The sequence below is a fragment of the Pipistrellus hanaki genome, assembly GCF_964339955.1.
Source record: "Pipistrellus hanaki genome assembly, chromosome: 3".
Taxonomy (NCBI): Eukaryota; Metazoa; Chordata; class Mammalia; order Chiroptera; family Vespertilionidae; genus Pipistrellus; species Pipistrellus hanaki.
Genome location: NC_140505.1, coordinates 170,611,821 through 170,634,374, shown reverse-complemented (window position 1 = coordinate 170,634,374; position 22,554 = coordinate 170,611,821). Strand labels below are relative to the sequence as shown.

General features: G+C 47.9%; 2 protein-coding genes across 13 annotated transcripts; both read right to left on the bottom strand.

Annotated features, from left to right (window-relative positions):
* Positions 1 to 696: 696 nt before the first annotated feature.
* Positions 697 to 9,583, bottom strand: ACRBP (acrosin binding protein). Its single transcript, XM_084878012.1, has 10 exons — positions 9,304 to 9,583; positions 8,774 to 8,989; positions 8,518 to 8,612; positions 7,925 to 8,042; positions 6,736 to 7,312; positions 5,893 to 6,025; positions 3,431 to 3,610; positions 3,144 to 3,311; positions 1,582 to 1,665; positions 697 to 1,032 (listed from the first exon to the last, which is right to left on the bottom strand). Exons 1-10 carry the CDS (start codon positions 9,344 to 9,346, stop codon positions 910 to 912), a joined length of 1,737 nt encoding a protein of 578 aa, XP_084734138.1. The 5' UTR covers positions 9,347 to 9,583; the 3' UTR covers positions 697 to 909.
* A 3,764-nt stretch (positions 9,584 to 13,347) lies between these two features.
* On the bottom strand, positions 13,348 to 20,639 carry ING4 (inhibitor of growth family member 4). 12 transcript variants are annotated; one of them, XM_084878061.1, is made up of 8 exons: positions 20,504 to 20,639; positions 17,292 to 17,363; positions 15,430 to 15,596; positions 15,135 to 15,249; positions 14,862 to 14,970; positions 14,423 to 14,570; positions 14,113 to 14,174; positions 13,348 to 13,994 (listed from the first exon to the last, which is right to left on the bottom strand). In XM_084878061.1, exons 1-8 carry the CDS (start codon positions 20,538 to 20,540, stop codon positions 13,955 to 13,957), a joined length of 750 nt encoding a protein of 249 aa, XP_084734187.1. In that variant the 5' UTR covers positions 20,541 to 20,639; the 3' UTR covers positions 13,348 to 13,954. The 12 variants fall into 12 exon arrangements, with proteins under 12 accessions (XP_084734187.1, XP_084734180.1, XP_084734191.1 ...); XM_084878054.1 differs by having other exon boundaries at positions 14,378 to 14,570; positions 20,504 to 20,589; XM_084878065.1 differs by having other exon boundaries at positions 14,378 to 14,461; positions 14,870 to 14,970; positions 20,504 to 20,589.
* Between the last annotated feature and the right edge of the window lie 1,915 nt (positions 20,640 to 22,554).

Sequence of the window (22,554 nt, the reverse complement as noted above, 5' to 3'; positions counted from 1 at the left end):
TGAGGGAAGCTGGGTGAAGCATAGGGGTGAATTATCCTATATTAGAAAAGGCTAATATGCAAATCGACCAAACAGCAGAAGGGCCAGTCGCTACGATGTGCACTGACCACCAGGGGACAGATGCTCACTGCAGGAGCTGTCCCAGGTGGTCAGTGCACTCCCACAGGGGCAGCACCACTTAACCAGAAACCTGGCTCACAGCTGGCGAGTGCAGTGGCCATGGCTGCCTCTGGCAGTGCTAAGGATGTCTGACTGACAGCTTAGGCCATCCCTGAGGACTCCCTCACTGCGATAGGGCACAGGCCAAACAGGGACCCTCACTACTGAGTGCACGAATTTCATGCACCAAGCCTCTAGTACTATTCTATTTGTGTGTGTGTATATATATATTTCAGAGAGGAAGGAAGAGAAAGTGATAAGAACATCATTCAAGATGAAGACACACATGGCCTCCTGGTCCACAGAATCCCTGAGCCCTAGCTGTGGTCTTCTTTAATCCAACTCCCTGATTTTTAGGGCCTCTTCTTCCAGCAAATGGTTGCTTCCCTAAGCATCATTCCCATGAGATTCTCTCTCCTACAGACGGGTCCATAAGCCCCTGGGCAAGGGTGTGTGTGTGTGGGGGTGAGTTGATCCCCATGGGGCACTGTGGCAGTGCTGAGGATAGGATCCTAACCAACATAGGCCACATACGTTGAAAATAAAACACTTTATGCAAAGACATCCTTTAAGGCGGGGGGAGTTCCCATCGCTTTCCGGGGCTCCTGCCCTGACCCAAGGAGAAAACGTGAGTAGGGACCAGGTAGGAGACACAAAAGGGGCAGCCTGGATGCAAACCGATGGCGAGTGGAGTAAGAGAGCAATGGAGAGTGTGGACAGAATGGGTTGGGGTGGAGACAGAAGCCCAGCTCATCCAGCTTGGCTTAGAGTCAAGGTGCTGAACTCCTGGCTCCATCGAAGCACAAGGTCCTCGCTTTTGGCTGGGGTCAAGATATTGTAACTCTCGTTCTTCAGACATCTCATGCGGGATACCTACAGGGGGATCGGGTACACACACAGTCTGAGTTACAGAGCAAGGAGCCAGCGGCGTGGAGGTGGGCAGGTGTCAGAAGTCCCCGGAGAACCAGGGGCAGGCAGGCATGGGCACAGGGCAGTAGAGGGAAGGAGGAAACTCAGATGTGGGTTTTTCTAGTGGCCAGACACACCAAGGGGCCCCTCCCCCTTTCAGAAATCAGGAGGCTGAGGCTAAGGGAAGGAAGTGACTTATCCCAGACTTCTCGGTGAGTAAGAGCAGAAGGCAAAACTGAAACCTCAACATCTAATTCCCAGCCCAGCCGAGCTTCTTCCTGTGGTGCCCTCAGGGCCCTCGCCTCTCCTCTTACTCCAAGGCTGGGGGAGTGGAGGAGAGCAAGTGCTCTCTCTGGCGGAGGCCCCTGCCCTGAGAGGCAAGTAGGAAACTGCTCTCCGCATCCCAGCTGGGTGGAGCAGGAGCTAGGGTGTGGCCCAGAAAGGACCCCCAGCCAGGGTGACGGATTTAGAGGGGCTGGTGGGAGGGGGGAGGGGACACGGTGACGGGCTCACCTTCTGATCCTGGTTTCTCTTCAGACACTGTTGGCTTTTGAAGGCACAGTAGTTTGGGTACTGCACATAGTCTGTGTCACAAATCTAAGCCAGGAGCCAGGGATGGGAAGGTGGGGAGATGTCAGAAGCCTTAAGAGACACCAACCCTCCAGAGAGTGCCCGCGGTGGCGAGAGAACCACGGGCAGGGGTGTGGCCTTTCGGAACCAGACCTTCCACACTGGGGGTGCCCCTCTCCGAGGAACAGGCCTTTGTCCCCCCTGCCGTTCCCATCCCACCCGCAGTCACCGTTCAGTCAGTGGGAAGAAGCTGGGAGCCGGAGGGTGGGGGATGGCTTCCCCGTTGTTCCGTTGCTGGTAAAATGGCCGAGGAATGGGGAATGAGGAAGGGGGCACTAAGGCTGCGGAACATTGGAAGGGAGCCAATTCATGAGCCAGCCTCAGGGAGCCTCCTAGTGATGGGCAAGTGAGGGGGAGGGTAGAACCATCTAATGTGTGACCTCGGCTGGATCCCTTCCCTCTGTTGACCTTGCCTCCCCATCTACAAGCTCAGGGATGCAGCAGAGATGATCTCAGAGACCTCTTCCAGGTCTAGTGGCCCAGGGAGAAGGTCTGGGCAGGGGCCCCTCAGTTCAGTGACCAGCCCTTTCTCTCTTTTTTTTAAAGGTAATTTAAAAAAATATATATGTATGTTATTGACTTTTTTACAGAGAGGAAGAGAGAGGGATAGAGAGTTAGAAACATCTATGAGAGAGAATCATCAATCAGCTGCCTCTTGCACACCCCCTACTGGGAATGTGTCCGCAGCTAAGGTACATGCCCTTGACCGGAATCGAACCCGGGACCCTTCAGTCCACAGGCCGACGCTCCATCCACTGAGCCAAACCGGTTTCGGCATGACCAGCCCTTTCTCAAGCTGCCCCTACTTTTCAGGGTCTTGATTTCCCGTTAAACCACAGAAAGGAGGGGCCTGGCTCTCAGGTACAACAGGGAGTTCCACAGAGAAGGTAATTTGGGGAGAAGGGGAGACAGTAATGCCACTGGGCAGGAAAAGCACTGGAAGGGTTAGGGGAGGAGACTGTCAGACCGAGGCAGGGAAGCACTGGATCAGGGGAGGGTGGCCCTTCACCCATCACCTAGCCATCTGTTGTAGGGATGAGTATAACTGGCCCAGAGTGGGAAGAAAGCTGGCCAAAGCCCCTTGGCAGGTAACTGGCAGAGCTGGGACCAGAAGCCCTGTCTCCTGCCTCCCAGTCCTGCGCTTGCTCTCTCACCACTCCCAAACCCTACCTTCTTTGCCAAACACAATCCTGCTCGTGTGTGTGTGTGTGTGTGTGTGTGTGTGTGTGTATGTGTATGTGTGTGTATGTGTATGTGTGTATGTGTGTGTGTGTGTGTGTGTGTGTGGTCGGTCTCTGGAAGAGAGGCAGCCAGTTTAGTGAGGACTGGTTCTCAGAAGCCAGGGGCCCAAATCCCCTTTTTTACATCCTGGGCTGCCTGGAGCAAACGACCAGCAGGAATGGGGGTGAGGGAGGTGGGGTTGAGCTTTGGGGAAAGGTTCTGACCTTGGTGGGGAAATCCCCATCCTGGAAGCTGAGGAACTCAGCCTGGAGCCAGCCAGCGACTCTGGTGTCTTCACAGCCCTTCGTGGCCAGCAGGGCACACCAGAAGTCCAGGCGGAGCCCGCCGTAAAAATCCAGCCCGTAATAGCGGCCCGATTTTGCAGTCCCCACCTGTGGCAGAGGGGATGGGGGAGAGGTGTGAATCCCGGCTCCCCCTGCAAGTCTCCCTTCTGGGTAGATGTCCAGAGCCTGAGGCCTCCCCCACGGAGGCTGCCCAGCTGGCTAGGTACCTGGATGCCAACGGCCATGCTCTGGGATGAGAGGAAGGGGCTCATGAAGGACGTTTTGTGGGAGGCGTCACAGTGCTGCCGCTGCAGGTTGGTCTCCGAGTGGCACTGCTCCAGCTTCAGGGAGCAGAAGGCGCAGAGGGGACAGACAGCGAGGTGGTGCCGCCCAAGGCTGTCACAGACCTGAGGCGGGAATGCGGTGAAGAGGTGAAGGCTGAGACGGTCCCACACCTCCGCCCTCCAGAGCAGTTCCCACAATGCCTTTGCATCCAGGCTCTTCCGAAAGCTTTTCTCCCTGCCCCCCTCCCCGAGGGTTCCTCTCCTCAGCGCTCTACTTCTTCACCCTCCTCCTGGATGATTTCTCTACTCCCAGGTGATCTTCATCTCTCTGCAAGTGGCACCCAGATCTTTATCACCAGTGCTGATCTCTTTCCCAAGCTCCAAATCCTTGATTGCCAGGTGCCTGACAGCTACCCACCATCAGGTGACCTACAACCACCTCTCACTTAAGACTATCTGGATAGAACTCCCAACGTTCCCCTTTCCTCTCTTTCCTAATGATAGTGATAATAGTCACAAAGGGTTCACACAGGGCTAAGCACCTAGTAAACGCTATCATCTCATTTAGTTCCCCCAAGAGCCCTGCACTAGCACAGATACTCATAGTATCTCCATTTGGCAAGGAAACAAGCTCAGTGAGACTAACTTGTTCAAAACCATATGCCTTATAAACGGTGGAGGTGGGACATAGATCCAGTCCTTCTAACTTCAAAACCTATACTAGAAACTTTTGATGAAGTCTAAAAAACAAAACAAAACAAAACAAAAAACAAAACCTATACTAGGTTTAGACCTCCAAGTTCCTGGAAGACATTCTTTAGAGTGGAGCTACCAATCTCCTGGCTAGATTCTTTGCCCTGACTGAGCTCCCTCGGTCTTCTCAAGAAATCCGCAGTCAATCCCATCCTCCCCTCCTCCTCCTCCTCCACCCATGGGTGCAGCACACCGTGGTGCAAAAAATCCCCTTGTTTACTCTGCATAGCAGCTCATAAAGGAGGCACAGTCATGTCTCTCACCAAAACATGGTTACTAAATTCCCTTTTCCTACCAAATTAAATCCAAAGGCTTCAGACTGCCACCTGGGATTTTTCATGTTATGACCCTTACTGTTTATTTGACTCTATCCCCTCCTGCTTTGCTCCAGGCAAAACGAGCTCCTTACGGTTCCCTTAATCAGGCCCTAAAATCCAGTGGGCTCTCCATGACTCCTCAACCACCTGCACTCAAAAACCTCTCCCCAACACCTGCCACACTCCTTTTGTAATGCTGCCGAGTCCTCTGTGGGCTCCAGGTTCTTTAAGGCCAGGAGCAATGTGCTCATTCTGATCCCTCATGAAATCTCTTTCTTGCCTCACAGATTTTGCAGATGCTATTCCCTCTGGCAGGAAGCTTCTACCAAGGCCTTTCTTTGGCCCGGTTAACTTCCTTTCTCTCCGGGTTTCAGTGTAAACATCAGTTCCTCTAAGAAGCATTTTCTGATCTTCCCAAACACAGACAGGTATCCCCTTCCGCTCTCTCTGCACTTTGTATTGGTCCATCACAGCGTTTCTCCTGTCACACTGTTCTGCCTGTTTCCTCGTCTGCCTCTCCCGCGAGGACTTCAAGAGCCCCATGATGATTAGATCTATCGTGCTCATCGCTAACATCTCAAATACCTGTTCAGAGTTGGTGACCAATCAATATTTGTTGCACAAAATGGATGAATAGATAGCATACCAACTCCCAACAGATGTTTGCTAACTTGTATTACTTAAAAACCTAAAGGGTATGCTCCTGGTAATAGGACTTGCTGGGTGGTGAGGACACATTGAGACTGGAATTTCTCTACAGATCCCTGGAATGGCTTCTATGCCCATTTGGAAAGGAGAGCTGCATCTACGGTAAAGCCAAGGTTTGAAGATGGTGACTGGATGAGAGTATGACTCAAGCCTAACAACTCAAAGAGCTGAAGAATGAATTCTGGCACTAGCCGGTTTGGCTCAGAGCGTTAGCCTGCGGACTAAAGGGTCCCGGGTTTGATTCTGATCAAGGGCACATGCCTGGGTTGTGGGCTCGGTCCCCAGCAGGGGGCCTGCAGAAGGCAGCTGATTGATGATTCTCTCATCATTGATGTTTCTATCTCTCTTTCCCTCTCTCTTCCTCTCTGAAATAAATAAAAAAATATTTTTAAAAAAATAAATGAATTCTGAATTGGAATGGATTCCTGGCTAGTCTTGAGATTTCCTCCTTTAAGGTGAGCTGGAGATGTCCTTCCAAAGAAGGGATTCCCACTGGAAGAGGACCTCGCTGGTGATGCCTCATGCTGTCTGTATCCCTGCCCATCACCCCACTCCCAAGGCCTAACAGTTCCAGGCCCAGAGGATGCCCAGTGAGCATGTATTCATTAAACAGCATGCTGGGCCTACCGTCTTCCCGAAACCAAGGATTTCATTCTCCAAGTGCTGCCAGGCCCTGGCTGTGGGGGTCATGATGCAGGTGTTCTCCACAATGGAATAGCACATCACCAGTAAGGCCTCCACGTGGGGCAGCTCCAGGAGGCTGCAAGGAGACCAGGCCTGGTTGGTGGGGAAGAAAGCCACATCCATTCTCTCTCCTTCCCCTCAGACTCTGTTCGTGGTCACACACATTCAGCATGCTGGATGGGGCCCTAGAGGCCTCTGGACAAACAGCCTCCTTTTAAAAAATGAGGAACTGAGCCAAAACCGGTTTGGCTCAGTGGATAGAGCGTCAGCCTGCGGACTGAAAGGTCCTGGGTTCGATTCCGGTCAAGGGCATGTACCTTGGCTGCGGGCACGTCTCCAGTGGGGGGTGTGCAAGAGGCAGCTGATCGATGATTCTCTCTCATCGATGTTTCTAACTCTCTATCCCTCTCTCTTCCTCTCTGTAAGAAAATCAATAAAATATATTAAAAAAAATAAAAAATGAGGAACTGAGGTTCAAAAAGGGGAAGTAACGTCCTCAAAATTGCAATGTTTATCAAGGCCATAAGCAAGACCAGCACTCGAGCCCGGTAACTCCAGGTACAAGACTCATTCCACTAGGAATGAGCCAGGTAGGAAATGGACATCTGAGGCAGGACTTAAACCAATGATGGCCACAGAGCAGGTGAGGCAGGCAGTCACTAGGTGCGCCTGAAGCCCAAGCAGGCGTGAGTGGGTCTAGAGGTCAGAGTTGGAAAGTGGGCTTCTCATTCCCGAAGACGGCGGCGGGAAAGGTAGGGCCAGGAGAGGAGTCAGAATTTCCTGTACCTGCCAGAGTTTTGGTTTCTCGAAGCAGATCCTTCCTCAAAGACAGCCCTCATTTCATCCCTTTCCTGGGCAGATTGAATGAGCTCCTGCATGTGCTCCATCATCAGAGGCGTAGACTTCACTTCCCGCATCCGGGCAGTGAAGGGCAAAGGGTTGGAAGACAAACCAGCCTGGTGCTTGGGCTCTGAGTCTGACTGCAGCCCATACAAGGCATGCAGTCTCTCCCCTATCCCCTGTCCTTCCGCCGCCTGCTTCCCCTTCCCTTCCTCTCCCTTCCCCGCCTCTTCATCCTGTTCCTCCTGCTCCTCCTCTTCTTCCTCCTCTTCCTCCTCCTCCTCCTCCTCCTCCTCCTCCTCCTCCTCCTCCTCCTCCTCTTCCTCCTCCTCCTGTTCTTCCTGTTCATGCTCTTCCTCCTGTTTATGTTTCTGTCCTTGCTCCTGTTGGCGCTCCTGCCTTTGGTCCTGCTTGGAGCCTGACCCTTGCTCTGGGCCTCCCAGGGACAAGGAGGCTTGCAGCAGCTCCTCCACGTTGTTCTTGAGCAATTCGGGCCAGGGCTGGAAGGCCTGCCGTTCTGTGGCTGCCGCAGAGTTTGGGAGGGACCAAGAAAGAAAAGGAACGGGGCAGTCAGCTTTCTGGCCTCTGAGTGTTTTTGTTCAGAGCGACACACACATAAACGCCAAGGCAGAAGAAAGCAGCCGCAGTCCAAATTATTCACACAGTCAAGTACAGAGGACACCGAAAATAATACAAATATAAAAAATAATTATTACCATGGTGATTGTGGGGTTGGTGGTTGGAAACCTTCCCACCTCCCTATCCAGCGCCCCTCTTTAACCGCCACCTCCAATTCTACCTGCTGTTCCTCTCGCGGAGGAAATAGCACATATCCTGAATAGTTGGCAACTAATCCTTTCTAGACTGAAGACGTTAGCTTACAAAAGTCCCAGGAATGTTTTTGGGGAGCTGGGAGAAATGGAGTCGGGGCAGACTGGGAAGGAATGCCAGAATACATTCTGGGACAGGACAGCTCTAACTTCTATTGCTGAAAGGCAGTTTCTCCGTTACGTAAAGAGCTGCCTGTGTCCATCTCCCACCCTTTCTTCCCGTATCCCTACCACGGAGGCCTTATAATCTGGACTCTGGGATTTATAGGAGTGGCTGGGAGTCTCCTAGGTAGGGAGGGTCTCACCTGTGTTGTGGGATGGCTCCGGGGAGGCCATTATGGTGGGCTGTGCTTCCGTAGAAGACTCTATCTCCGTGCCAGTGTTCGGTGAGAGAATTGAGACTGGCTGGGAGCATCGGACTCTCTGCAAGAAGAGAAGGGATGTGGGGATGCCTTTGCCAAAGGAATGCCTTACTCCAACTTCCTCCTCAGGCCCTCTTCCGGGCTGCCTCCTCTCACAGTTCCTGAGCAGGGATGAAGGCACATGGTCCCTGGTGGGACCCTCTACACCTGAGAAAGGGTTCCCCTGCAAGATAAAACTCCATGTCTTGGACACACAACTCTGTCTTTGGTCTTTAATGTGTGATCTGAATGAATCGCCAACTGTTAGAAGAATGGAAGGGCTTATCTTTTTGCCTCTCCCCTCCTTTTCTTGCAGTAACAGGAGTGACCTGACCATCTGAATGCCCAAAGGGAGTCTGCATTCACACATAATCTGGGTAAGTGATTGGCAAAGTGGCAGGGAAGAAAGCCCTCAGGATGGCCCTCCTCAGCTTCTTACTGCCACTGCCTCCCCCTTTGTCCTGCGACACCGGACCCATCTTTGTCCTGGGACTCGCCTTGGCGTAGTAGACGTGGTTGGAGCAACGGTACTGAGTAAACTGGCAGAAGGACTCAAACCAGGAGGCATAAGGGAGGTCGGAGCACACAGCACCTGGGAAGGGGCAGGGGTGCAGAAGGTGAACACACAGGGGGACCTCCCGCCTGAGGGCGGTGGGTGTCTTGGGCCTGGAGAGTGGAGAATATGGGCGCAGGGTCCTAGACCCTTCCCAGTCTCCAAGGAGCACAGATCTGCCCCGGGAGGCGGGCCCTCACCGTCGGGCACCAAGCCGTGGTTCTCGTATTGATCCAGCTGGACGAGCGTGGGGTTCCGGCAGCCGTGGGTTGCCCTCAGCCGGCAGGTGGTCTCTGCCTTCCAGGTGGGGGTCAGCAGTGAGAAGAAGTGTTCGTATTCGGCGGGAGAGAGAGGGCTCCCGGGGGTGGAGGTCAGATCTGAATCCTCGCTTGGGGCAGCTGGAGGCCAGAGCAGCACTGCGGGGCGGGGAACAGACGGATGGTGGACGGACCGAACTCCAGAACCCGCTCCTGGCCCGGGATGGACCCACGCTGGCCAGCGGGGCCCCGTGTGAATTGGCATCTGAGGGTGGGGGGTGTCTGGGGATGGGGCCAGGGACAGAGGCAAAGGTGAGCCCTGGGGAGATGGGGAGGAGAACAGGTCCGAAGCTGTGGGGGGAAGATCCACCGTGAGAAACGTTTCCCAATCAGTAAAGGGAGGGTCCTGGGGGGCCGGGGGCGGGGGGCCTGGCCGGGAGGGAGGGAGAGACTGGGAGATGGGAACCCCTCACCCTTCAGGAGTGAGAGGAGGAAGCCTGCGCGGAGCTTCCTCATGGCCCCAGACAATCCGCCCGCGTTCCCTGGATCAAAGCGGCCTCTAACGGGCCAACCCAGAGAGAGCCAGCGGGTGCGGCCAGGGGACCTGGAGAAGAGGGGCGCTCTGACGTCACAAATGCCCAGGGGCGGGGCCTCCGAAACTGACGTAGGAGTCCTCACATGTCCAATTCCAGTTCGAGAGGATCATGATTAAGGTACCACAGACGCTGTAACGTTTTTTTTTTCTTTTTTCTTTTTTTTTCCTTTTTTTATTTTTAGCACAAAACCAAATATCTTTTAGGCATCTACTAATTATAGGTGCTAGGCATTTTCCTTTAGGTGCCTGAGCTATATCAGTGAGTAAAAAGTCCCTATTCACAGGAACGAATATAAAATATCTCCAGAAGGTTACTAAGGGAGAATTTTCTCCTGTATGTTGCTGTAGGTTTCATGTTCACTGTTATTGCAGTATGCACTTCCAACATATTCCCATTGTTTGCTTACATGTCTGGTTTTCCTTCCTGGACTGTGGGCTTTGGGATCTCAGGGATGGCATAGCTTATTCTTCTGACACATGGCTGGCATTCAGTAAATGGCAGTAAAATGAACACATGAAACTGGACTGCCCAACAGGCTGTTGACATCTAATGTCTGAGATATTGTGCTTATCTTGGTCTTAGAGGAAAATCGGTGTGTGTTTTTTCAAATATCTTTTAACATTTTTTAATGACTTTATTGGGGTGACATCTACACTAAGATGCAAATTCATCATACCTTCACAATGCCCACCAGCCAATCAGGAGTGAGTATGCAAATTAACCCAACAAAGATGGTGGGCCCTAACCAATTTGGCTCAGTGGACAGTGCGTTGGCCTGCAGACTGAAGGGTCCCAGGTTTGATTCCGGTCAAGGGCATGTACCTTGGTTGTGGCACATTCCCAGTAGGAGGTGTGCAGGAGGCAGCTGATTGATGTTTTTCTCTCATTGATATTTCTAGCTCTCTATCCCTCTCCCTTCCTCTCTGTAAAAAATCAATAAAATATATTAAAAAGAATAAAAAGATGGGTTAATTTGCATACACAGGTGCCGAGCGGCCAGGGCATTCCGCACAGCCCCAGCTGCTCCAGGCTTCTGGGCAGCATGGGGAGGTGTAAAGGTGTCTCCGGGCCAGAGTGAAGGCAGAATGGCAGCTCTGGCCAGAGTGAAGCCGGTGCCGGCAGCCAGGGGAAGGAATCTTCTTGCATCGGGCCTCTAGTTGTTTAACAAAATTAAATAGGTTCCAATGTGTGTTTACTACCCCAAGTTAAGTCTCTTTTCGTCACCATTTACCCATCCTTCACCCTCTACACCCCTTTTTTCCTCTTGTAATCACCATACTGTTGTCTGTACTCCCCCCCCAGCTTAATCCCCCGCCTGCCTTTTTCACCCAGTCCCCAATCCCCTTCCCTCTGACAGCTGTCAGTCTGAACTCTGTATCTATAAGTCTGTTTCAATTTTTTGTTTATTTTGTTCATTAGATTCTACATATAAGTGAGATCATATGGTATTTGTCTTTCTCTAACTGGCTGATTTCACTTAGCATAATACTCTCCAGGTCCATCCATGCTGTCGCAAAAGGTAAAATTTCCTTCTTCTTCTTCTTCTTCTTTTTTTTTTTTTAATTGATTTTTTACAGAGAGGAAGGGAGAGAGATAGAGTTAGAAACATTGATGAGAGTCCTCGATCAGTTGCCTCTTGCACGCCCCCTACTGGGGATGTGCCCACAACCAAGGTATTATACATGCCCTTGACGGGAATTGAACCTGGGACTCTTCAGTCCGCAGGCTGACGCTCTATCCACTGAGCTAAACCCTTTTCAGCTCCTTCTTTTTTCTTTTGTTAATATTTACCAGAGGATATTTTTTCCATTGCTTTTCAGAGAGAGTGAAATGAGGGAGGAAGGGACGGGGAGGGAGGAAGGAAAATATTGATGTGAGACACACCAATTGGTTGCCTCACAATGGGCCCAGACTAGGAGAGTGGGGAGTGAATTAACAACCCAGGTACATGCCCTTGACCAGGAACTGAACCTGAGATCCTTCCGTACATGGACAGATGCTCTAATCACTTACCACCACCAGCCAGGGCAAGATTCCCTTCTTTTTTACGGCCAAATATTACATTGTGTAAATGTGCCGCAGCTACTTTATCCACTCATCCATGGCTGGCACTTGGGCTGCTTCCAAATCTTAGCTATTGTAAATAATGTTGCCGTGAACACATGGGTGCATGTTTATTTTCGAATTAGTGTTTCAGGTTCCTTCAGATATATTCTCAGAAGTGGAATCACTGGATCATAAGACAGTTTCATTTTAGTTTTTGAGGAAACGCCCTCTAATATCCACAGTGGCAGCACCAATTGGCATTCCCACCAACAGTGAACAAGGGTTCTCATTTCTCCACATCCTTGCCAACACTTTTTGTTGATTTACTGATGACAGCCATTTGACAGGTGTGAGGTGATATCTCTACTGTTTTTTATTTGTATTTCTTGATTATTAGTGACACTGAGCATTTTTTTCATATGTCTATTGGCCATCTGTATGTCCCCTTATTGGTGCATATGTTCTCCATTCAGTGGGTTATGTTTTTACTTTGTTGATGGCTTCGTTTGCTATGCCAAACCTTTTAAGTTTGATGTGGTCTCATTTGCTTTTTTCTTTTGTTTCCTTTGCCCAAGGAGATATATCACAAACAATATTACTACATGAAATGTTCAAAATTTTACTGCATCCTCCCCTACTTGGGACTGAACCCACAACCTGGGCATGTGCCCTGAGCTGGAATTGAACCAGTGACCTACCTCCTGGTGCATGGGACCACGCTCAACAAACTGAGCCACACTGGCTAGGCTCAACTATTATTATTTTTTTTTAAAGTAACATGCTGTTTTGATTACTATGGCTTTGTAGTATACTTTGATATGAGGTAGTGTGATTCCTCCAAGTTTGTTCTTTCTCAAGATTGCTGTTGCTATTCAGGTTCTTTTGTGGTTTCATATTAATTTTTAGTTCTGTGATATATACCATAGGTATCTTAACAGAAATTGTGTTGACCCTATAGATTGCTTTGGGTAGTCTAAATTTTTAGTGACGTTCTTTCTACTCATGAACATGGTACATGCTTCCATATTTATTTTCATCTTCTTCAATTTCTTACAATTTTCCAAGTATAGGTCTTTTACATCCTTGGTTAAGTTTATTCCTAGTGTTTGGGTGTTGCTTTTTAAAAAAAAAAAAAAAAAATTTTATTGATTTTTTTACAGAGAGGAAGAGAGAGGGATAGAGTTAGAAACATCGCGATGAGAGAGAATCATCGACCAGCTGCCTCTTGCACACCCCCTACTGGGGATGTGCCTGCAACCAAGGTACATGCCCTTGACCGGAATCGAACCTGGGCCTTTTAGTCCCCAGGCTCTATCCACTGAGCCAAACCAGTTTCAGCTGGGTGTTGCTTTTTTAATGTAATTACAAATGGGATTGTCTTCTTAGTTTTTCTTTCTGGTAGTTCATTATTGGTGTATAAAAATGCAAAAACGTGCTTTGAGAAACAAATTGCCCTATTAGGTAGTGAGGTCTAAATGTAAGTATAGGCAGGGTTATGGGGTAGCAAACATGGAATATACAAAACAAAGTCAGGGCCTACCTGGATAGGAACCAGAGAGGAATTCTCCAGGTAAGATATGAGCCGAAAGGAGAAACGAAGAGTAAGGGTCAGGTGTGGGGAGCTCAGTATAGGGAAGTGGTTTCCCAGTGGAAAACCCTAGTCTGAGACACACCCCACCCAGCCAGTCAGCTTTGTCCTTTCCAAGTTGAGAAGTTGTGGATTCTCATTCCCTTCTGGTTCCCTATTGTGTCTTGATTTTTTGGCATGTCATCCTCTCACCCCTTCTCCAACCCAGAAATGCAAAAGTAAGTAAGTAAATAAATAAACGCTTAGCACATATACTAAAATGGTATCCTTATAAAAAACACAGCAGGCCAATGGGTATAGCTTTTATTCACCTACCCAAGTTCCTTTACATGTGGCTTATTTGCATTCCACCTTGCCCCCTCTCCCATTCACAAGGCCAGGACAAAGCCTCTTGGCACAGAGGAAGGGGTGGCCCTTCAAGTAGGGCTACAGCCCAGATAAGCTGGGGGAGCCCCCACCATGGAAAAAGGAAGATAACAATGAAAGTTTATATACCATAGCCCCTCACAGGGTGGGGGAATCAGGAGGGTTGGGGGAGTGCCCCCATGCCATTGCCCCAGTCCTTAAATACAAAGCCAGGGGGGTAAAGAGGACCATCCCTTGGAAATACAGCACCTACCTCAGCATGGAGGCAAAGGACAGCGGGCAAGACCACTTCCTTCTGAAGGGGGAGGGCTGGATGAGAGCATATACCCTTAGTGGCTACGGAATTCCTCTCTACTAGGCTCTGAATGCAGCCTCAGCACCAGTAGTGGGGACAGGGGAGGAGAAAGGATGGCAACACTGCACCATTCACTTCTCCCTGAACCCTCTGGCCCAGCACAGGCATTCCTCTCCCCGCTAGTCCAGGTCAGGGGATGTGGAAGAAACTATGTCAGAATTCAAAGCCCTTATCTATTTCTTCTTCCGTTCTTGGGAACAGCGTGGGCAAAACCTAAGAAACAAATAGAACATGATAGAGAAGGGGAGGCAGAAAGTGAGTGAAAGGAAGAATGCCCTCTTGCCATTCAGCATAGGGGCAGTCCAGCTCCTACCACAACTCTCTCACTTACCATTTCCCCCGAGGCTTGGTTGTCAGCCCCACACAGGCAAAGTGGAACCACTCGATGGAACACTAGAAAAGATGGAAGCAGCGGAAGTCAAGGCAGGGTGGGACAGAGGGGAAAAAGAAGCCCCCCTTCATAAATTCCTCACGAATGTTCCCCTATCCCATTCCTTTGAAGAATTCTTACAGGTCCCAAGGCCCAAAACCCCAAACACCTTCTTCCTATCCTGATGTCCCACTATTTAACCATTTTTCCCCTCTCTTGTTTCTACCTCATGTCCCCAGAACCCGCCATCCTGAGGCAAAATTGTTCTCACATCAGGATTGTCACAGCCAATCATCTCTCCGTAGGAGACCTGGTGACAAAGGCAATAGGTGGGTTCGTTGGGATCCACAGGCATATCCAGCACATCAGAGGGGTGGACACTGCCAAAGGTCACTGAGGGCATCCCATACTCAGGACTTCTGTATACCAAGAGGAAAAGCACGTGTCATCTGCAGGAAGGGAAGCTACTACTTGAGGCTCAGAGGTGGTCAAAGGAGATCCTGGTGGGCAAGTGATTTGGTGCTGCTTCTCTCTGTCCAGCAGATAACAAAATGGTAAGGAGAAGAAAGGAGGGGTCTAGGACCCTGAGGAACAGGTGGGAGGTCTATGGAGAGCCCTGAAGAGGACAGAGGAAGTGGCAAGGGGCAGTGCAGGGTGGGAGAAGGGCCATGGGAGAGAAGAGGATGTCATTTGGCTCCCTGATAACTCACGTGCGTACAAGTTTTAGCTTCTTCTGGGCAGCCTTGGGGGCTTCTTCATCCGAGTTTTTCCCTTTAGAACGAGCACGGGCAGCTTTCTTCTCCTTTTGAGTTCGGCCTTCTAGGGAAGAGGAGACAGGCAAAAGGCAGGGAGACAGAAAGACAGGTTAAGTCCTCCTTCTTCCTCCTCTTTCCAACCTGGTACCCCTCCCTCCGAGCTGAAGAGCTGGCTTCTTCTCTCTCTGAATCCTCGACCCGCTTCTCAGAGCCCACCCCCCTCCTCACTCTTTTTGCCTTTGCTGGAAGAGCTGTCATAGTCACTTGACTCAATCTGCTTCTCCTTCAAATCAGCCTCAAAACGAGCCAGGTCTGTGTCCAGTCGCCGAATGTGTTTGTCCACCTGGGTGGAAAGGAAGAAATAGAGGTACAAGGCTGGTTCCAGTGAAAGAAAACAGATTTTAGGCGAAGGCAGATTTTATGAATCTCCCAGACCCAAAACAGATCCCAACACAGATGAAGGAGGGGTCTAGGACCCTGAGGAATAGACGGGAGGTGTGGGGAGCCATGAACAGGGCCATACCATCTCATAGGTCTGCATGGCAAGCTGCACTTTGTCGTCACCAAATTCCTTGCACTTGCCATAGGCTTCCTGGATCTGTTTGAGAAGGGCCAATTTTTCTTCGGAGCTCAGGTTGCGGGCGCTACTCATATACTCAGTGGCCAACTTGTCAATTTCAGCCTTCAGGTCTACAACAGAGAGAGGCCTGCCTGGTCACAATGGCCCGAGTAGCTAGGTGATACACACTTCTTCCTCTTCTTCCTTGGACCTTTTCCATTGACCATAACCTTTGAACTAAAACGTACTGAGCGTTCATAGATACTGTGCCATGTACTCAAGTAATACAAATCGACAATATTTGTTTTAAAGGTGCCTTCAGGTGCTGCAAACTTTGCTATCAGAGTTGGAACTTAAATTACTGAAACATAATGAGGATCCTTTGCCTACTGCACTAATACAAATTATGTTTTTGTTGCTGTCTGAAGATGTTTCTTTGCAGAGCTTGTTGCTGCTTCTTGAATGAATTTTTGTCTTAAAAGCCAAAATTTTAAGGTTTTTTGTCACAAAAATATGCCATGACAGCGCTAAGTGCTGTAAACAGATTGGGTTATCTGCTGCTGCTGGCTTCCAGGTCTGTGCATTTATGGCTCATCATTTAAAATGAGACATAACAATTCTTCTACTTACTGTCCACCCTTTTTTGCTCATCATTTGCAACTTGCTTATAGTTCTCATCACTTTTTTTCTGTTTGTTATCTTACATATATTGCTCCAAACATTTTAATATTGGAAGGCTGGTGATGTCCCAAGACACAGACTATAGGTATCTACTGCCTAATGTTTGATAGGACTCATAAAAAAAAAATGTCGACAAAAAGGAGACAGAAGCATGACTAACAGTGCAGCAACAGAGAACAGGAAAGACTGCGCACACACTATGCTTATGCCCCATTTCTTCGAGGCCTTTGGAAGAAGCTGAAGAATAATTTTGATAATCTCCAAGTGGCCTTTCTGTGCAAGAGAAAGAGTTGGAACTGTATTACAAAGAGAGCAAGCTGGTTCTCAGAATTCAGCAGGCAGTTCTTAAGGGCATATATCCAGATTTCAGATGATGTTCACCTTTTCGAGTAAACTTACCCAGAGTAACTTAAGTTACAGTTTTCGGTATTATCAGCACGTTACATTCTTGAGCATGGTTTCATAAGAATGGAAGACAAGACCTATATATTCTTTAGCAGGTGTGTGGGATAGCTCCAACAGACACCTTTGACTCTGAAGAGACCAACCTGACCACTGCAGTGTAGCCTCAGGCTCCCAGTGAATGCCTCAATGCAGCCAAACTTGTTCAACTTCCAAGGAAGGCCACAGATGGTATCTAGTGCTTCTGTAAGGTTGAAGAATACAGTGTAGAGATCCTGACATTAATTTTTTCTTCTTTTTTCCTTTCTCTCTCTTTAAGAACTTGTGATACAGCAAAGCTCCTGTCTACCAACGTGAGTTGCAGTCTGAAGCCACACTGCATTTTGTGACAGTTACGTTAACAATGGAGTAGAAAGAGTTTCGCCTTCCTATAAATATATTAAACACGGAGAACAGACATGATTCTAGTGTGGGCTTTTAGTTTGTTGAATTCTTCTTGAGGAAGATATAAAGAACACAGCATCTCTGAATTCTTGAGGCATTGTTGCAATATTCCATTTGTTACGGAAAGGCTGATATAGAAATGCAGATCACCATTACTCTCATTTTAAGAAATGCAAGAGAATAAAAAAAGAGAGAAGCCAGAGCTCTTCAGATCAGACCAGATGACAGGGTAACACAGAACAGAAAAAGAAATAGCACATACACTCAATATTCACATGGACTCCTTACTCTGTACATACCCTCTGTCCTTTGGTCCAGGTCTCTCATGAGCTGAAAGTTTCTCTGGAGTTCAAAGGGGAGGTTTTCAATACCTAGGAAGAAGAGGGGTAACTGAAACTCACTGGACTTCATAGGCCTTATAGCTGTTTTGAAAGTACACAACAGTTCTCAAATTCCCCTCCTTTGAACCATTGGCTCTGGGACAGCATTCATCACTCCTTCCTCAGAAGAGGCTGTGTCTGCCTCTCTCTACAACTAACCTCTCCATCTCTGCACAGCTTTTCAATTCTTTCCCCCTTCAGTGACTCTACAAATTAGCTCTTCACTTTCCCTTATTTTCAATTTCTGCCTCCAAGCTCCTTTCTCTCAACGTACAAATATCCTCCTGGTATCCTCCACTACTCATCACATACTCACTTCCAATCTGTTCTCCATATAGTAGCCCGACTGTTCCTTTAAAAAATGCAAATCTTGCCGAAACCGGTTTGGCTCAATGGATAGAGCGTCGGCTTGGGGGGCTTGGGGACTGAAGGGTCCCGGGTTCGATTCTGGTCAAGGGCATATACCTTGGTTGCGGGCATATCCCCAGTAGGGGGTGTGCAAGAGGCAGCTGATCGATGACTCTCATCAATGTTTCTAACTCTCTATCTCTCTCCCTTTCTCTCTGTACAATATCAATAAAATATATATTTTTTAAAATGCAAATCTTTTTAAAAAACTATATATTTTATTGATTTTTTACAGAGAGGAAGGGAGACATATAGAGAGATAGAAACATAGACCAGCTGCCTCTTGCACACCCCCTACTGGGGATGTGCCCGCAACTCAGGTACATGCCTGCCCTTGACCGGAATCGAACCTGGGACCTTTCAGTCCGCAGACCGACGCTCTACCACTGAGCCAAATGCAAATCTGATCAAGTCACTTACCTAATAGTAACTTTCTATAGCACGATTCCTAGTCCTGTTCTGCACTTTCCGGCCCTTGCTTACCTCACACCAGCCTTAATTCATGTCAGTCCTCCTCTGTGCTCTCTGCTCTGATCATACTGGCCTTCTCTGACTGCCTGGAATTTGCCAGCAATCTTCTTGCCTCTTGGCTTCCTACATGCTGCTCTCTGTGCCTGGAATGTACCACCTGGTCTTTTTCATTCCACCTCCACCATAGCTCTCAGCCTGTTAACTTCCTGTTTATTCTTCAAAATTCAGTTCAACCCCGACTCTCCCATACTCAAGTAAGTGCCTGAATTTTGCTGTCAAGTTATTCTATCTCTATACTTTGCACTTATCCAATTATCATTAAATAATTGTGTAATTAATTTTTTTATATTTGTCTCTTCAGCTTTCCAGAAGGGCTGGACATGCTTGTCTTCTCCTTCTTCTCTAGTGTTTAGAACTATGGTTTGCATATGAGGATCCTCAATAAATACTTGTAGAAATGCATGAATTCTTAAGTCTCGCCTATAAAAGAAAAATCTCTTTGCATGACTATACTTCAAATTTTAAAATGCCTCCACTGCTTTAATTTATAACCTCAGATCTGGTATCACCAGTTTACTGAGATTACTTTAAGTCACCAATGACTTATGAAAGCAAATGGTGTTATCAGTCCTATCCTATTTATCTACAACAGTTGGTGCCATCTTCCTCATCTGAGTAACTTACTTCCTCTTAGGATTCTGAATCTCTTATCATATACTTACTGGTAATTCCCACACTGGTGTTTTCAAAGCCTGTCCCTTACATGTTAATGTTTTCTTGAGGTTACTCTCAAGCCTTCTCATTTTCTCACTTGTTTTTTTCTGAGTGATCTCGAGCTCATTCATTCTTATGGATACAATGACCATTCCTATACTTAAGTCTACATTGAATTAAGCATATTGCTGCTACTCCTGAATTTCATATCTTGTTGATGACATACTACCTATTTTACTTTCCAAACAGCAAATTAAGAAGTCACCTTAGATCTTTCCTTCTCTCTTATCCCTTTTACTCATTCAGTCAGTCCTGTCATATTTAACTCCTAAATATTTCTGTCACCCCCTGAGATAAGGTTCTCATCTCTGAGCTGGACTGTTATCTCTAATTGATCTCCCTATTTCAAAGACTATCATGCTCCAATTGACCATTTATCAGTTGTTTTCCTTTATAAAAATCACTCCATTTAAAACAATTTGTTGATTCCTCACTAAAGTGCAAATTTCTTAGCTTGGCTTTAAAAAGACCTTGGTAGCCCCGCCGCTTTCTCCAGTCTCAGTTCCCATTCTTTCACCTTGGAGTCTTACATAGGAAACACTCTTGACCTCCCTTTTCCCTAACCTTGCCACAAACCCATCACCTTTGCTGATGCTTTTCCCAACCTGCAACTCCCATTCTCTTTCCACATGACAAAATATTCAACCTTCAAGACTCTTCTGGTAGATCACTAGCTTCTCCACTGTTACCAAGAGTCTTTTTAACATATTTTTAGTATTCCACTTGCCACATTTTTATATTTATTAGCAGAATCTGTTTCCTACTAGACTATGAGCACTTGAGGGTAACGGGTGTCTTATTAGTTTTTTTATATCCCCAGTACCTGCCACTATGTCTGAACCATAGCAAACCCTCAATAAAGGAATCGATGAACGAATGGTTGAATGACTCCCAACACAGGCTTTGTGAAGGGGTGGGTTACATAAACGGTATAAATATAACACTAGATTTCCATTTGATGGGGATTGGATCTTTACTCCAAGAAGAGAAACCTTCCAGTTCATCATCTGACAGTGGTCACTCATAAGCCCCCATCCCCACGAGAAACCATTCCTGAGAAAGAACTAAGCGGAGGAGCCTCGAGATCTTTGTCGCTGCTCCAAATGGCAGAGTGATATGCTAAAACGACCAGATTTATATTCTGCAAAAAGGAAGAAAGATTTGGAATGATTTTTTGAGAAAAAAAATATATACCCAGAGGTTGGAGACCCTGAAGATGGGGCCAGCAAATATTTCCTCTTCAAGCCACAAGCCCCAGCCCCAACGCGCAGCCCCTCCCTCATCTTACACCAAAAGCCAGGGTTCGACCCTGCTGCCCCGCCCCCTCTTTCTTCACACCCTTCAGGATTTCTCTCCCGGAAGCCCTTCCCAATTGTGACCTTCTCACCACCGGGACCTCGGGGCCTTAGACCTCCTCGGCCCCGACCCCCGCCCCACCACTCGGTGACCCCTGACCCCCTCCTCCAGACTGCTCTTACTGTCCAGATAATGTTCCAAATACATCCCCGCGGCCATCTTGAAGCAAAACAAAGCAACTTCCGATCCACCCCGGAAGTGCCTGAAACGCGACAAGCGCCGAAGCTATTATTCTTGGGTTTGGGCCCTTCCGCCCTTAAGAGGAGAACTTCCGCCCTTAGTAGCTTACCGGCCGGGACACAGCCGCCCGCAGGCCGCACTCGTCCTCCAGTCCTCCAGCGTCAGTATCCGGGCCGCCCGCAGAGGCGCCTGAAGCGGCGGAGCCCGCTTCCGCCCTCACTGAGCCCCATACGCGACCGCCCGGGGCAGTCCTGACGTCACTGGGGATCGCCATTTTGCATCCTCTATCGAACTTTTTCTCCCTCCAAAACGGGCATGTGCAGTCTTGAGGTAAAACAAACGAAAACCACCCACAAAAACCTGTCTCTTGGATTATTTTCCACACATATCCCTTTTCCAGCACCTGCGGGATCATTCGTCCCTTTTGCAAAATAGAAATCTGGTGACCAGAGCTGATCCCAGCGGAGTCAGAACTTCCTCTAAGGTTGCTAGTTTCTTAAGGAAGTTGGGGAGGCAAATTGAGAATTACGAGATTAAAACATCGGCATTTGTGTTCACTCACACGGATTCCAACTCGCCAGGATTTTTTTTTAACATGGAAAAAGTAGATTGCATATCAACTTTGCTTATACATACAAGTCTATAATCCTCACAATAAATCTATCATTATCGACACTTTTTTTTGGTCAGGATTCTTGTCTATTTTACATTCAAATACATTCTCACATAAAATGACCTTCCCCTTTTGTTTTTGTCTCCCTTTTTATTCGAGTTTATATATGATGTAAACTAGCACCAGGATTCTGAAAAGATTGGAACATGGAGCTGTCACAACTGGGCCAATTAGACGCCAGCTATCACCCTACTCAACTACAGTACAGTTAAAACTATGCTTTTCATCAGCATGGAAAGCAATCGGGCTGCCACCACATTAGTGAAACAGAACTCAAAATCCATAACCTAATGGTGACATAAGACAATATTTTGGAGATCAATGTCACTCCTAACTCATACATTCTTGAGGATTATCAATGTTACATAGTAGGTTTTTAATGAAACAGGTTTTCAACCACATAATTTAGACCAAAATATGTGAAAAAAGTATAAGGTGAAACCCCACATTCTCTACTGAGCATGCAGTAAGATGTGGCAACTCAACCTGGACTTCACTCTGAAGCGTCATGCCCCTGGACAAGTAATTTAAATTGTGCCTATTTCCTTTCTTATGAGAACTACAGTACCCACTTCATAGAGCATTATCATTTTTAAAAAAGTAGATTCTGGTTCTAATACCTGTGATGAAGGTAAGGCTACAGAGGTCTTTTCAACTGTTGGTGAGAGCTGGGGCTGGGGAAGAAGTTAATACTCAGGAAGCTAACCAGTACTGGCATATTTGATTCTGTGATATGCATTATGTCACACCACAGACAGAGACTATCTTGGATACCCACACAAAAGAGTGAACCATAAATCAAGTGGGTCAATTTCATTGAGTATCTCACGCCATTGAGTAATGAGCACCATTGTCCAGCAGTCCCAGAGGATAGCAATGTTATCAGGTGTGGGAACTTTTTCACACTTTCAGTGCTTAAAGGTTTTTTGTTGGTTTTTAAATCTGCACTCAAGGATATTTTTCCTTTTTTTTTTTTTTTTTAAGAGTGGGATGGGGAGAGCCATAAACTATGTGAGACACATCAATTGGTTGCTTCCCACACTTGCCCCAACTGGGGATGGAGCCTGCAACTGAGGTATATGCCCTTTTTTGGAATCGAACCTGTGACCCTTCAGTCCGCAGGCCAACTTTGCTCACTGAGCCAAACTGGCTAGGGCTTAAAGGTTTTTTGTTTAATTCTCAGAAAGGAATCTTGGAGATAGTCTAGTCCAATCCCTTAATTTAACAGCTGAAGATGGATCTTGGCCAACACTGGTTGATCAGGGGTCTTCAAACTACGGCCCGCGGGCCACATGCAGCCCCCAGGGGAGTCTGATCCTG

Bases quoted from the DNA above. Each gene is read 5' to 3' on its own strand.
- ACRBP (XM_084878012.1), bottom strand. From the start codon at position 9,346: ATGAGGAAGCTCCGCGCAGGCTTCCTCCTCTCACTCCTGAAGG. The intron at 8,990-9,303 runs GTGAGGGGTTCC...CCCGCCCCGCAG, and splicing joins CCTCCTCTCACTCCTGAAGG to TGCTGCTCTGGCCTCCAGCT. The intron at 1,033-1,581 runs GTGAGCCCGTCA...ATCCCCCTGTAG, and splicing joins AGAGAAACCAGGATCAGAAG to GTATCCCGCATGAGATGTCT.
- ING4 (XM_084878054.1), bottom strand. From the start codon at position 20,540: ATGGCCGCGGGGATGTATTTGGAACATTATCTGGACA. The intron at 14,571-14,861 runs GTGAGTTATCAG...CTTGGTATACAG, and splicing joins AAGCTAAAACTTGTACGCAC to AAGTCCTGAGTATGGGATGC. The intron at 13,995-14,112 runs GTAAGTGAGAGA...TTTGTTTCTTAG, and splicing joins ACCAAGCCTCGGGGGAAATG to GTTTTGCCCACGCTGTTCCC.